Source organism: Chlorocebus sabaeus, chromosome 13, assembly GCF_047675955.1.
Source record: "Chlorocebus sabaeus isolate Y175 chromosome 13, mChlSab1.0.hap1, whole genome shotgun sequence".
NCBI classification, from domain to species: Eukaryota; Metazoa; Chordata; class Mammalia; order Primates; family Cercopithecidae; genus Chlorocebus; species Chlorocebus sabaeus.
In genome coordinates this window covers 78,715,450-78,729,982 of record NC_132916.1, presented here as the reverse complement: position 1 = coordinate 78,729,982, position 14,533 = coordinate 78,715,450, and the positions used below count along the sequence as shown (strand labels likewise).

At 41.5% G+C, this 14,533-nt stretch overlaps 1 protein-coding gene across 7 annotated transcripts in view; it reads left to right on the top strand.

The window, feature by feature from the left end:
• LATS1 (large tumor suppressor kinase 1) overlaps positions 1-14,533 on the top strand; it is a 60,516-nt gene that overhangs the window by 40,215 nt on the left and 5,768 nt on the right. For 6 of the 7 annotated variants that reach the window (XM_008006684.3, XM_073022565.1, XM_038002273.2 and 3 more), the window contains 3 exons: positions 1,129-1,711; positions 4,500-4,682; positions 4,884-4,990. In XM_008006684.3, coding sequence (XP_008004875.2) covers positions 1,129-1,711; positions 4,500-4,682; positions 4,884-4,990 — 873 coding nt within the window. Of the gene's footprint in view, positions 1-1,128; positions 1,712-4,499; positions 4,683-4,883; positions 4,991-9,039; positions 9,139-14,533 lie in introns of all 7 variants that reach the window. The other variant, XM_073022566.1, reaches the window with a different exon arrangement.

Genomic DNA, 14,533 nt, shown 5'->3' with positions numbered 1-14,533 from the left:
GTATTTTCTTAGTTTATTTTTCCTTTTTCCTCTTCACTTTCACTAATAGCTGATTTAAACTTTTATGGTGTTGGAAGCTTTGCTGACTTCTGTAGTCTCCATTACTGTGTAGGCAAGTAAGATTTTAAGAGAAACAGTTCTGAACTAAGTCTGGCATGCCACCCTTAAAAGATTTTGCATGCAAATATGAATCCTAACAGAAGCATGTGGTTGCTCTATTTTAGTCTTGTATTTCTAGGATTAGACCCCACTTTTCCAGTTGAATTTCTTTTCTGTTTAAACCCTTTAATTAATTCTTTATTCATTAGCCAAAAATGTTTCTCCCTTCTAAATCCAGGCATTCCATATCTATAATACTTAGAAGTTAGTTTTTGTTTTTAATCTATTTTTTGATATATTCATGAGTCACACTGACTATTCTTTGAAGTATTCCTAAATATCCAAAGGATATCTTGTGAACAACCAGGTGATTCTTTTCGAAGTAGGAGAAACCCTTTGCAATTTGTGTTAGTGGTGGGCCGTGAGTCGCACCTTTACTCTAATGCCCTGAAAAAGAGAAAAGGAAAGATTATTAATGACTATTGTGTATTTATTGAGAATGGGGAAAGGATTCGTGGGTTAGAAAAGGCATTGTTTTGTCGTTGTTTGGTACATTAATTTTTTAGAATAAATGAACCTGGAGTGGAAGAATTTTTTTTTTTTTTTCATGAAAGACAAAATAGGAGGAAGAATATTTGAGGCCTAGGCATTCCACCAAGAGAAGCATGTAACAGAGAGATAAATGAAGATGCATGTTAACAGGTGTTTGTTGCACATTGAGAACCTTTTTTTTTTTTTTTTTTTGGAGTGCATTAGAGAAGAGTAGAAAGCTTACTCATCTGGTACCCTCTTCTTGCGCTCCACAGCTGAATTTGCATATGTATTCACTTTGAATATCCTTTTAACTACCCCTTAGGCTGCACTTTTGATCATTAATTTCCTTTGAAATGTTTTCTAGATTTCTAACATGCTTTATTAAAAATTATGTATTTAACCTTTAAATATATGCCTGAAGTTTTTCCGAGCTATTTCTTAATATTCAATATTGAAGAAGATAATTCTTATTTAACATCTAGTTTATTTGCCTAGGTTGGATTATCTCAAGATGCCCAGGATCAAATGAGAAAGATGCTTTGCCAAAAAGAATCTAATTACATCCGTCTTAAAAGGGCTAAAATGGACAAGTCTATGTTTGTGAAGATAAAGACACTAGGAATAGGAGCATTTGGTGAAGTCTGCCTAGCAAGAAAGGTAGATACTAAGGCTTTGTATGCAACAAAAACTCTCCGAAAGAAAGATGTTCTTCTTCGAAATCAAGTTGCTCATGTTAAAGCTGAGAGAGATATCCTGGCTGAAGCTGACAATGAATGGGTAGTTCGTCTGTATTATTCATTCCAAGATAAGGACAATTTATACTTTGTAATGGACTACATTCCTGGGGGTGATATGATGAGCCTATTAATTAGAATGGGCATCTTTCCAGAAAATCTGGCACGATTCTACATAGCAGAACTTACCTGTGCAGTTGAAAGTGTTCATAAAATGGGTTTTATTCATAGAGATATTAAACCTGATAATATTTTGATTGATCGTGATGGTCATATTAAATTGACTGACTTTGGCCTCTGCACTGGCTTCAGATGGACACACGATTCTAAGTACTATCAGAGTGGTAAGTAAACTCATCAAATTTATTTTAGTTTGTTCATACTAATGTAATTTATTGATGTAGTAAAATATAAGATGATATCATCACTGGATGAGAGCCAGAAGATGTGGGTCAGCTCTTGATTCTGTTGGATAAACTTGGGTGAATCCTTTAGGCACTTAGACTTATAAAATGAAAGAATGTGCTAGACTTGATTATTTCTAAATATCATTAACATTTTTTGAGTCACACCTTTTATATTTTATTTGTAAATATGTCAGACAAATAACTTTTTTTTTTTTTTTTGATGGTGTATTGCTCTGTCACACAGGCTGGAGTGCAGTGGCGCGATCTCAGCTCACTGCAACCTCCCTCTCCTGGGTTCAAGTGATTCTCCTGCCTCAGCCTCCTGAGTAGCTAGGATTACAAGCACCCGCCACCATGCCCAGTTAATTTTTGTATTTTTAGTAGAGATGGGGTTTCGCCTTGTTGGCCAGGCTGATCTCAAACTCCTGACCTCAGGTGATCCACCTGCCTCAGCCTCCCAAAGTGCTGAGATTACAGGTGTGAGCCCCTGCACCTGGCCAAATAACATTTTAAAAATAATTTTTTAATGAATCCTCATATCCATCATTCAGTTAAAGAACTAGACTATCAGTACTTTAGAAGCCCCTAAACAATCACTTCCCCTTTTCTCCACAGAGATAATTATTATTTCAGAACTTTATAATTGGTTCTTTACTTTTATTGATACTTTTATCACAAATGTATATATCTCTAAATAATATATTAGTTCATTTTGCCTACTCTTTAACCTTTATTTAAATTTAATCTGTATATATTCTTTGTGTTGACTTGTTTGAGGTTCCTTCATGTTATTACATGTAACACTTATTTTCACTGCTATTTAGGATTCCATTACGTGACTATTACACAACTAATATAACCCTAAACACTTCATGATCCTTGATCCTATTTTATCCTCACGATGTCACTGTGAGGCAGGATGAAGAAACTGAGGCCTAGTTAGATGAAGTAACTTGCCCAAGGTCAGACAGAAATCAAGTGTAAGGGCTAGGCTTTGAACGCAGGTTTGTCTGATTTCAGGGCCCATGTTATTTCTACTACACCACACTGCCTCACCAAGATCCCTCCAAGCGCTAATGGAAGTGTAAGTCAATCTAACATTTGTTAAATACTATGTACTAGGTGCTTAACAATATATTCTAATATGCTCATAACAATTCTCTGAGGTAAGTATTATTGGCCTCCTGTGCTTCTGTGAGCACAAGTAGATTGACATTAAAATGGGTAGAACTGAGACAATTGAACCTACTTTAATGTTTGACATAGTGGAATTTAGTGTCTCCCCAGATTTGACTGAATTATTACCTGGAAAGCTTCCTAAAAACATGATTCCTAGGCTCTATTCCCGTCTTTTGATCAAAAGTCTTCACTGGGGCATAGAAATCTTTTTGTTGTTGTTGTTGTTTGTTTGTTTGTTTTGAGACGGAGTCTTGGTCTGTTGCCAGGCTGGAGTGCCATGGCGCAATCTCAGCTTACCGCAACCTCCATCTCCTGGGTTCAAGTGATTCTCCTGCCCCAGCCTCCTGAGTAGCTGGGATTACAGACATATGCCACCACACCCAGCTAATTTTTGTATTTTTAGTAGAGATGGGGTTTCACCATGTTGGCCAGGATAGTCTCAATCTCTTGACCTCGTGATCCACCCGCCTCGGCCTCCCAAAGGGAAATCATATTTTAATCAAACATCCCAGATAAATATTATATTATATAAATATAATAAATATTAATTTCTTATATTCAAGGTGACTTCATGCCATCTATATGTTAATGACTTCCAAATCTCTCTCTCCAGAAATGGCCTTTCTCCGAAATTCATAATTTCTCTATCCAACTGCTTCCTGTCTGTCTTCACGTGGATTTCAAATAGACCTTGCAAACTTCACATGACTCAAAAGAACTCTTTTTTTTTTTAAGCATAAATCAGATATTGTTATGTTCTTGCTTCAGACTCTCCAATATCTTTTCCCTTTACTTGAAGTAAAAGGCAGACCATTTCTATTGCTTGCAAAACCCATGTGTATTTGTTCCTGCTGCATTTCTTAGAGTTCTTGCCCTGTTTCCTACAGTTCTCCCCTCTATCAGCTGCACTGTTCTTCTCTCTGTTGCTGTTATTTCTGTGTGGAATACCTAAACTTGATTTTTAAATGGTTGAGTCCTTCTTGTATTTTTACGGTTTAGCTGATGTCGTCTTCTCAATTGGTCTTTCCTAGCCATTCAGTCTTATGTAGCTATCCAGTCACATTTGTCACATCACCCTATGTTGATTCTCTGTGTAGGGTATGTCACTGTTCCTTTTATGTGTAATTGTTTGTTTTGTTTCTTTTCCTACTAGAATGTAACCAGAGCTTTGTCTTCTCACTGTCATTTATTGAATGAAACACTGATCTAATTTGTTTGAAAGTTTGTCCAGAGTAGTACCAGCGAGTGGGCTAAATAACAAACTCTTAATCTCCCCATGACTCATATTGTTGTTATTTAACATTGAATAAATTGCTTAATCTTAGGCTTTTTTTTTTTTTTTAAGTGTAAAATCATTCCTATTGACATCTCCGAAAGCAGGCTCTAATTGGTAATAAACACCATCCATGATTTGGCATACATTGTGTCTTAGTTTGTCACAAGGGAGAATGTTGTTAACCCTAAACCATGATGTCAGAAGATTAAATAGACTTCAGGTTTACTGTTGTCCTTGTTGATTTTATTTATTTATTCTTTTGTTGTGCAGGTGACCATCCACGGCAAGATAGCATGGATTTCAGTAATGAATGGGGGGATCCCTCAAGCTGTCGATGTGGAGACAGACTGAAGCCATTAGAGCGGAGAGCTGCACGCCAGCACCAGCGATGTTTAGCACATTCTTTGGTTGGGACTCCCAATTATATTGCACCTGAAGTATTGCTACGAACAGGTAAAGCACTTCTTTCATATAAAATCTCAGTAGGCCTTTAGATAGACCAGCCAAAACAACACTAGAATATGCCTTATTTTTCAGGCTTATAATAAAAGTATTAATTTTACAGTATAAATTGGTGATTTAATGTTAATTTTTATTGTATTCTGAGCATTTTTAAAGTGCTTCTAAATAACTAACTTTGGTATCTTATTTTAGGATACACACAGTTGTGTGATTGGTGGAGTGTTGGTGTTATTCTTTTTGAAATGTTGGTGGGACAACCTCCTTTCTTGGCACAAACACCATTAGAAACACAAATGAAGGTAAGGTATGGCAAAGAATTCTCACAAAGTTGCTACGTCATTGACCTTTATTTATTAGTACTTAGAGCATTTTAGTCTGGAGTTAAAGAATGAGCTTGGGCCGGGTGCAGTGGCTTATACCCATAATGCCAGTGCTTTGGGAGGTTGAGGCAGGAGGATTGCTTGAACCTAGGAGTTCAAGATCAGCCTGACAACAATGTGAGACCTCATCTCTACAAAAAAAAATGTTTAATTTAAAAAAGGAAAAGAATGAACTTGTAAGGGTATATGAACTCACTAAAATTGCATGTGTGAACTCCAGTCTCCATGATGCCATATCCCCATAATCTTGTACCCCCCTCACTCATACACCATACTCATATATCATTCTCAAACAGGTCTTTAGGCCAGACACGGTGGCTCATGCCTGCAATCCTACCACTTTGGGAGGTGTAGGCGGGTGGATCACCTGAGGTCAGGAGTTTGGGATCAGCCTGGCCAACATGGCAAAACCCCGTCTCTACTAAAAATACAAAAATTAGCTGGGTGTGGTGGCGGACACCTGTAATCCCAGCTACTTGGGAGGCTGAGGCAGGAGAATCCTTTGAATTCCGAAGGCAGAGGTTGCAGTGAGCCTAGATCTCACCATTGCACTCCACCCTGGGTGAAAGAGCGAAACTCCTTCCCAAACAAAACAAAACAAAACAAAACAAAACAGGCCTTTAGTCCATTTTGAAGATTTATTGTAGTTCACTCCTTGTCACCTGCTGCCTCCTGGCTTTGTCTCCTTCTATGCAAACTACAAACAAATGTTTATATCCCCATTTGAAAATACCTCTGGTACTTAAATGAGAAGCTACCCACAATTTTGACCATACACTGTCTGATTTAATACCCTTTGGTGATTCCTTTGTCCATGGGTTAAAGTTGGAATTTGCCCTCTGTTCATACCATTCCCTCTGTCTGGAATGTCCTACTTCCATCTCTCTCTTCTATAACCCTTCCTCCTTTCTGAAGTCTAATTAACTCCTGGTCGTTCTCTTTCTCTCTCTCTCTTTTTTTTTTTTTATACAGAGTCTTGCTCTATCATCAGGCTAGAGTGCAGTGGCGTGATCTCAGCTCACTGCAACTTCTGCCTCCTGGGTTCAAGTGATTCTCGTGCCTCAGCTTCCCGAGTAGCAGGGATTACAGGCACGCACCATCACACCCAGCTAGTTTTTGTATTTTTAGTAGAGACGGGGTTTCACCATGTTGGCCAGGATGGTCTCAATCTCCTGAACTCATGATCCACCCGCCTCGGCCTCCCAATGAGCCACTGCACTCAGCTTCCTGATCATTCTTAATTATTCTTTGAGGGCCAGACATGATGGCTCATGTCTGTAATCCCAGCACTTTATTTATTTTGAGATAGGATCAAAGCATTTCACCAAGGGTGGAATGCAGTGGCGTGATGTTGTCTCATGCAACCTCTGTCTCCTGGCTCAAGCAACCTATCTTAGCCTCCTGGTAGATGGGACCACAGGTGCCTTTTTTTTTTTTTTGTAGATATAGGGTTTTGCCATGTTGCCCAGGCTGGTCTCAAACTCCTGGGCTCAAGTAATCCACCCACCTCAGCCTCCCAAAGTGCTGGAATGGGTGCAGTGGCTCACACCTGTAATCCCAACACTTTGCAAGGTCGCAGCAGACAGATCACCAACAAATGGTACTGAAAAAACTGGTCAGCCATATACAAAAAAAATCAACATCAGGCCAGGTGCAGTGGCTCACGCCTATAATCCTAGCACTTTGGGAGGCCAAGGCAGATGGATAACCTGAGGTTAGGGGTTTGAGACCAGCCTAGTCAACGTGGTGAAACCCCATCTCTACTAAAACTACAAAAATTAGCCAAGTGTGGTTGGTGCATGCCTGTAATCCTGGGTCCTCGGGAGCCTGAGGCAGGAGAATCACTTGAACCCAGGAGGCAGAGCTTGCATTGAGCCAAGATCATGCCACCGCACTCCAGCCTGGGACGACAGAGCAAGACTCTGTCTCAAAAAAAAAAAAAACAAAAAAAAACTGATCCTCACACCTTTACAAAGATTAACTCAAATTGAGTCACATATATATAGATAAAACTTAAAGGTATAATACTTTTAGAAGAAAACATAGGAGAAAATCTTTGTGGGCTTGGGTTAGGTAAAGAGTTCGTAGAAATGACCCCAGAATCATGACCCATAAAAGAAAAAAGTTCATCAAAACTAAGAACTTTCCCTCTACCACAGATAACAGTCAAGAGAAAAGACAAGCTACAGGCTGGGAGAAAATATTTACAAATCACATAGCTAAGAAAGGCTTTTTTAATCTACCATATATAAAGAACCCTCAAAACTCAACAGTAAGGCAAAAAGTAACCCAAGCCAGTGACCTGACATATTTCTTTAAATGTCTGGGTCAAAAAAAGAATGGATCTCTGTCTCTTTAAATCTGCCAGAGCAGGTCAAAGAAAGACAGGCATCTGTGCTGTTCCCTCAGGGAATCACTAACACCAACCAAGATGGACAGCCTCAAATTTTTGGAGGGCAGAATTCTTACTGCCCACCTTGGCACTAACCAGCTGCTCCAGGAAGGCAAGCTGTGGTTTTCCTGACTGCCACAGGACTGAGGAATGGTAGATGGTAGTGGGCTCACACATGCTGCTGTCTGAACCAAATTTTAGCAGCCTCTCCCTTCATGAAGCACTCTCCTGGCTGCTGTAAGGTTCCAAAGTTCCAAAATAGTTTATTCTGATAGTCTTTTTCCAGTTTAATGATTGATTTTAGGGATGGGTAGACCCCTGATGCTTCCTACTCTGCTATTTTCTGTGCTATCTCTTTCTACTGTGGTTTTTTGCTATTATCTCTTTGCATAGTTTTGTTTGTGATTGCTCTAGTGACTACAAAATATATATTGTTTTCTTTCTTTTTTTTTTTTTTTTGAGATGTAGTTTCACTCTGTTGCCTAGGCTGGAGTGTAGTGGTGCAACCTCATCTCACTGCAACCTCTGTCTCCCAGGTTCAAGTGGTTCTCCTGCCTCAGCCTCCTGAGTAGCTGGGATTACAGGTGCCTTCCACCACACCTGGCTAATTTTTGTATTTTTAGCAGAGACAGGGTTTCACTATGTTGGCCAGGCTGGTCTCAAACTCCTGCCTCAAGCAATGCACCCACCTCAGCCTCCCAAAGTGTTGGGATTACAGGCGTGAGCCACTGCACCCAGCCTAAGTTTTCACTATCTACCTAGAATTTATACTTTACCACTTCAAGTTCAATGTAGAACCATATGCTATATAGGTCCCTTTATTCTCTATTATTTATATTGTAGTTATTTTATTTTTCTTCTTCTTTTTTTTTTTTTTTTTTTTTTTTTTTTTTTGAGACAAAGTCTTGCTCTGCTGCCCATGCTGGAGTGCAGGGTTGTGATTTCAGCTCACTGCAACCTCTGCCTCCTGGGTTCAAGATTCTCCTGTGTCATCCTCCCAAGTAGCCTGGATTACAGGCACATGCCACCACCCTTGGCTAATTTTATTATTATTTTGTAATCAAGATTAGTCACTGTGTTGCCCAGGCTGGTCTTGAACTTCTAGACTCAAGTAATCCTCCCACGTCGGCCTCCCAAAATGTTGGGATTACAAGCATGAGCCTACACCTGGCTTGTAGTTATTTTATACATTACATCTACATACGCTTAAAACCTCATCCAGCCAGCACGGTGGTTCACCCTGTAATCCCAGCACTTTGGGAGGCCGAGGCAGGTGGGTCATGAGGTCTGGAGATCAAGACCATCCTGACTAACATGGTGAAACCCCATCTCTACTAAAAATAAAAAAAATTAGCTGGGTGTGGTGGCGGGCGCCTGTAGTCCCAGCTACTCGTGAGGCTGAGGCAGGAGAATGGCGTGAACCCGGGAGGTGGAGCTTGAAGTGAGCTGAGATGGCGCCACTGCACTCCAGCCTGGGCGACAGAGGGAGACTCCACCTCAGTAAATAAATAAATACATACATACATACATACATACATACATACATACATACATACATACATAAAACCTCATCCAGCCAGATGTGGTGGCTCACACCTGTAATCCCGGTGCTTTGGAAGGCCACAGCAGGAAGATCACTGGAACACAGGAGTTTGAGATCAGTCTAGACAACATAGTAAGACCTTGTCTCTACAAAAAAATTTTTTAATTAACCTAGCATGCTGGTGTGTAGTAGTACATGCCTACAGTCCCAGCTACTTGGGGCAGGGGCACCGGTAAGTGGGAGGATCCCTTAAGTCCAGGAGGTCGAGGCTGCAGTAAGAGCTAATAAGCACACCAGCCTGGGCACACCAGCCTGGGCAACAAAGTGTGACCCTGTCTCACAACCTGCCTCATCCAACAATGTAACAATTTTGCTTTCAACCATCAAGTTCTTTAAAGAACTCAGGGTGAGAGGCTGAATGCAGTGGCTCATGCCTGCAATCCCAGCACTTTGGGAGGCTGACGCAAGAGGATTGCTTGAAGCCAGGAGTTCAAGACCAGCGTGAGTAACAAATCATAGACCGTGTCTCTACCAAAAAAAAAAAAATAGCTGTGCATGGTGGATGGTGGCACGTGCCTGTGGTCCCAGCTACTCCAGACACAGGAGGATCATTTGAGCCCAGGAGTTTGAGGCTACCGTGAGCTATAATCATACTGCTACACTGCAGCCTGAGCAACAGAATGAGACCCTGTCTCTAAAAAAAATAATAATAATAATTTAAAAAGATGAGAAGAATAGTCATTTATGTTTACCTGGATATTTAGCGTTTTCCTTGCTCTTCCTGCTTTCCTGCTGTTTCAAGATTCCTTCTATATCATATCTCTTCCATCCGAACAACTTCCTTAAGCAGATACTTGAAAGCAAGTCTGTTGATAACAGTCTCTTAATTTCTCTTCATATGAGAATGTCTTTATTTTGCCTTCCTTAGAATATTATCACTTGAGGCTGGGCACAGTGGCTTATGCCTGTAATCCCAGCACTTTGGGAGGCCGAGGCGGGTGGATCACCCGAGGTCAGGAGTTTGAGACCAACCTGGCCAACGTGTTGAAACCCCGTCTCTACTAAAATACAAAAATTAGCTGGGCTGGTGGCATACACCTGTAATCCCAGCTACTTGGGAAGCTGAGGCAGGAGAATTGCTTGAACCCAGGAGGCAGAGGTTGCAGGGAGACAAGATCGCACCACTGCACTCTAGCCTGGGTGATAGAGCAAGACTCCATCTCAAAAAATATATATATTATCACTTGATACAAAATTCTGGGTTTTAGTTCTTACAGCACTTTAAAATGTCTACTTCCTTCTGTCATTGATAACTTGATGAGACATCTGCAATTATTCAGATCCCTCAAATAATGCATTATGTTTCTGTAGCTACTTTCAATAATTTTTTTTCTGTATTATAATTATGATATGTCTGGGCATGGATTTCTCAGGGTTTATTCTGTTTGGTGTTCACCAAGCATCTCAAATCTGTAGGTTTATGTCTTTGATCAAATTTGGGGTGTGTTCAGCCATCATGTCTTCAAATATTATCTGTACCACACATTTTCTTTTGTGATGTTAATCACAGGAATGTTAGACCTTTTGGTGTGATCCCACAGATTCCTGAAATTCTACTTACATTTTAAGGTTTTGTTTTTTCTGCTTTTCAGAATGAGCAGTTGATTGAATTGCATAATTAGTATCAACCTCTTTTTTTTTTTTTTGAGACACAGTCTTGTTTTGTTTGCCCAGGCTGGAGTGCAGTGGCATGATCTCAGCTCACTGCAAGCTCCATCTCAAGCTTCTTGTTCAAGCGATCCTTCCACCTCAGCCTCCCGAGTCACTGGGACTATAGGCGCACCACCACACCCAGCTAATTTTCTGTATTTTTAGTAAGACAGGGTTCTCACAGGAGACAGGCTAGGCTGGTCTCCAACTTCTGGCCTCAAGTAATCCACCTGCCTCGGCCTCCCAAAGTGCTGGGATTACAGGAGTGACACCACTGTGCACAGCCAGTATCAACCTATCTTCAAGTTCACTGATTTTTTTCCTCTGACATCTTCACTCTGCTATTGAGACTATCCATTGAGTTTTTTATTTTGGTTATTTTTCCATTATAAAATTTCTTTTTGATACTTTATATCTTCAATTTCTTTGCTTGAGACCTATCTTTCATTTCATGAGTATTGATCCTTATTTGGAGCTTTTTTTTTTTTTTTTTGAGATGGAGTCTCACTCTGTCGCCCAGGCTGGAGTGCAGTAGTGCGATCTCGGCTCACTGCAACCTCCGCCTCCCAGGTTCACACCATTCTCCTGCCTCAGCCTCCTGAGTAGCTGGGACCACAGGTGCCCGCCACCACACCCGGCTAATTTTTTTTTATTTTTAGTAGAGACACCACACCTGGTTAATTTTTTATTTTTAGTAGAGACAGGGTTTCACCGTGTTAGCCAGGATGGTCTCGATCTCCTGACCTCGTGATCTGCCCGCCTCAGCCTCCCAGAGTGCTGGGATTATAGGCGTGAGCCACCGCGCCTGACCTGGAACATTTTTATAATGTTACTGTCAAGTTTTTGTCAGAAAATTCTAGCATCTATGTCATATCAATACTGACTGACTTTTGCTATGTTAGTTGAAATTTTCCGGGTTTTTTGCTTTTTGTTTTTTTGTTTATACTAAGTAATTTTGGATTGTATCCTGGACATTTTAAATAACACATTATGAGACTCTGGATTTTTTTTTTTTTTTTTTTTTTTTTTTTTTTGAGATGGAGTCTTGCTCTGTCACCCAGGCTGGAGTGAGTGCAGTGGTGCATCTTGGCTCACTACACTACCTAAGTTCAAGCGATTGTCCTGCCTCAGCCTCCCAGGTAGCTAGGACTATAGGCACGTGCTACCACGCCTGACTAATTTTTGTATTTTTAGTAGAGACGGGATTTCACTATGTTGGCCAGGCTGGTCTCGAACTCCGGACCTCAGGTGATCTGCCTACCTTGGCCTCCCAAAGTGCTGGGATTACAGGCGTGAGCCACAGGGCCCAGCCAAGACTCTGGATCTTATGGATAATTTTGACCTTGTTTTGACAAGCATTAAACCTGGTTGGGTTCAGGCCACAAGTTCCAACCAGGCTTTTTTAATTTCAATGTCAGTTTCAAAGCCTTTTTTCCTTTCTAGGCAGATCTCTTTGTAGGCTATGGTCTTTTCCTTAGTTCAGTTCTCAAAGTCTTTGTTATGCTCCTTAGGATTAGATTCACATAGGTACAGTTTGGAGGGGGAGCCCAGCAGTTCATAAGCAACTTAATGGGGTCACTTGCCCAATCTCCTCCCTCTCTGTGATGTCCCCAGTACCTTCCTGTTCCCTGGGGCTCCCTATTTTAGTTCTCTGACCAGAAAGTGACGCTTTACTTACCCAATATCTCATAACTGCACCTGAATCCAGGACAAGGTGGCAAAAGGACACAGAGAGAACAAGCAACAGAGATTCAACCCATCTTATTGGGACCCTATGCTTTATTATCATTTTATTTATTTATATATTTATGAGATAGAGTCTCACTCTGTCGCCCAGGCTGGAGTGCAGTGGCACAAATCTTGGCTCACTGCAACCTCTGCTTCCTGGGTTCAAGTGATTCTCCTACCTCAGCCTCCCGAGTAGCTGGGATTACAGGTATGCACTACCACACCCCACTAATTTTTTTTTTTTTGAGACGGAGTCTCGCTCTGTCACCCAGCCTGGAGTGCAGTGGCTCGATCTCAGCTCACTGCAAGCTCCGCCTCCCGGGTTTACGCCATTCTCCTTCCTCAGCCTCCCGAGTAGCTGGGACTACAGGCACCCGCCACCTCGCCCGGCTAGTTTTTCGTATTTTTTAGTAGAGACGGAATTTCACCGTGTTAGCCAGGATGATTTCGATCTCCTGACCTCGTGATCTGCCCGTCTCGGCCTCCCAAAGTGCTGGGATTGCAGGCTTGAGCCACCGTGCCCGGCCCACTAATTTTTGTATTTTAGTAGAGACAGGGCTTCACCATTTTGGCCAAGCTGATCTTGCACTCCTGACCTCAAGTGATCTACCCACCTCGGCCTCCCAAACTGTTGGGATTACAGGCGTGAACCACCGAGCCCAGCCCACGCTTTGTTATTTTATTTCCAGTTGGAGAGGAGGGTTCGTCTGTCAGTTTTAGGGGCATATTGGCTTACTATCACCTCCATTGCTACCAGGAAACTCCTTTTCTACTCCCTGAGCCTGAACTAGAGGGACTTCTCCTCTAGCTCTCTGTCTGTGCTCAGCTTCTTCCAAGTTTTGGGCTACCTTGAGTCCAGCCTGCAGACTACTAGAGTGAAAAAAATGGAGCTGGGTGTGCTGGCACAGGCCTGTAGTCCCAGTTACTCAGGAGGCTGAGGTGGGAGGATTGCTTGAGGCTAGGAGTTCAAGACCAGCGTGGACAACATAGTGAGAATCCTGTCTCTTACAGAATATTTTTTTAAGATGGTCACCAGGTTTAATGGTACTTCAGATTTACATCTTCTCCCCAAATCTACCTGTTATTATTTACTTTTCAGGGTCTTGAAGTAGATGCTTCATGCATCCTGATCAGGTTTTACAGCCGCCTTCTGTGGGAGGGAGACGGGAGAGTATACGTAGTACCTCCTCAAAACTGGGACCTCTCTGGTTGCTTTTAGGATTTTTTTCTCTTTAACTTTGGTTTTCTTCAGTTTGACCATGGTGTGCCTATGTGTAGTTTTCTTTGTATTTTTCTTGGTTGAGATTCACTCAGTTTCTTGAAATGTACATTAATGACTTTCATCGATTTAGGGAAATTCTCTGTCATCCCTTCAAAGATTTATTTTGCTTCCTTGTCACCTTTTGAGACTCTAATGATTATACATATGCTATTCCTTTGATATTGTCCTCCATTTCTCTTATGCTTTATTCTTTCTTTTATTCTACATGTTTTCTCTCTGTGCTTCAGTTTATATAATTTTATTCATCCATCTTTGAATTATCTGAATCTTTTGCTGTGCTTAGTCTTTTTATTTTTTTATTTTTTATTTTTTGCCTTAAACTAAAAAATCCTAAATACACATTAAAATAAAAAATGTTAAACTTGGCCAGGCACAGTGGCTCATGCCTGTAATTCTAGCACTTTGGGAGGCCAAGGTGGATGGATCACTTGCAGTCAGGAGTTCGAAACCAGCCTGGCCAATGTGGTGAAACCCTGTCTTTACTAAAAATACAAAAAAATGCCGGGTGCGGTGGGTCATGCCTGTAATCCCAGCACTTTGGGAGGCCGAGGCGGGTGCATCACGAGGTCGGGAGATCGAGACCATCCTGGCTAACACGGTGAGACCCGTCTCTACTAAAAAAAAATACAAAAAATTAGCCGGGCGTGGTGGCGGGGGCCTGTAGTCCCAGCTACTCAGGAGGCTGAGGCAGGAGAATGGCGTGAACCCGGGAGGCGGAGCTTGCAGTGAGCCGAGATCGCGCCACTGCACTCTAGCCTGGGCAACAGAGTGAGACTCCATCTCAAAAAAAAAAAAAAATTAGCCGTG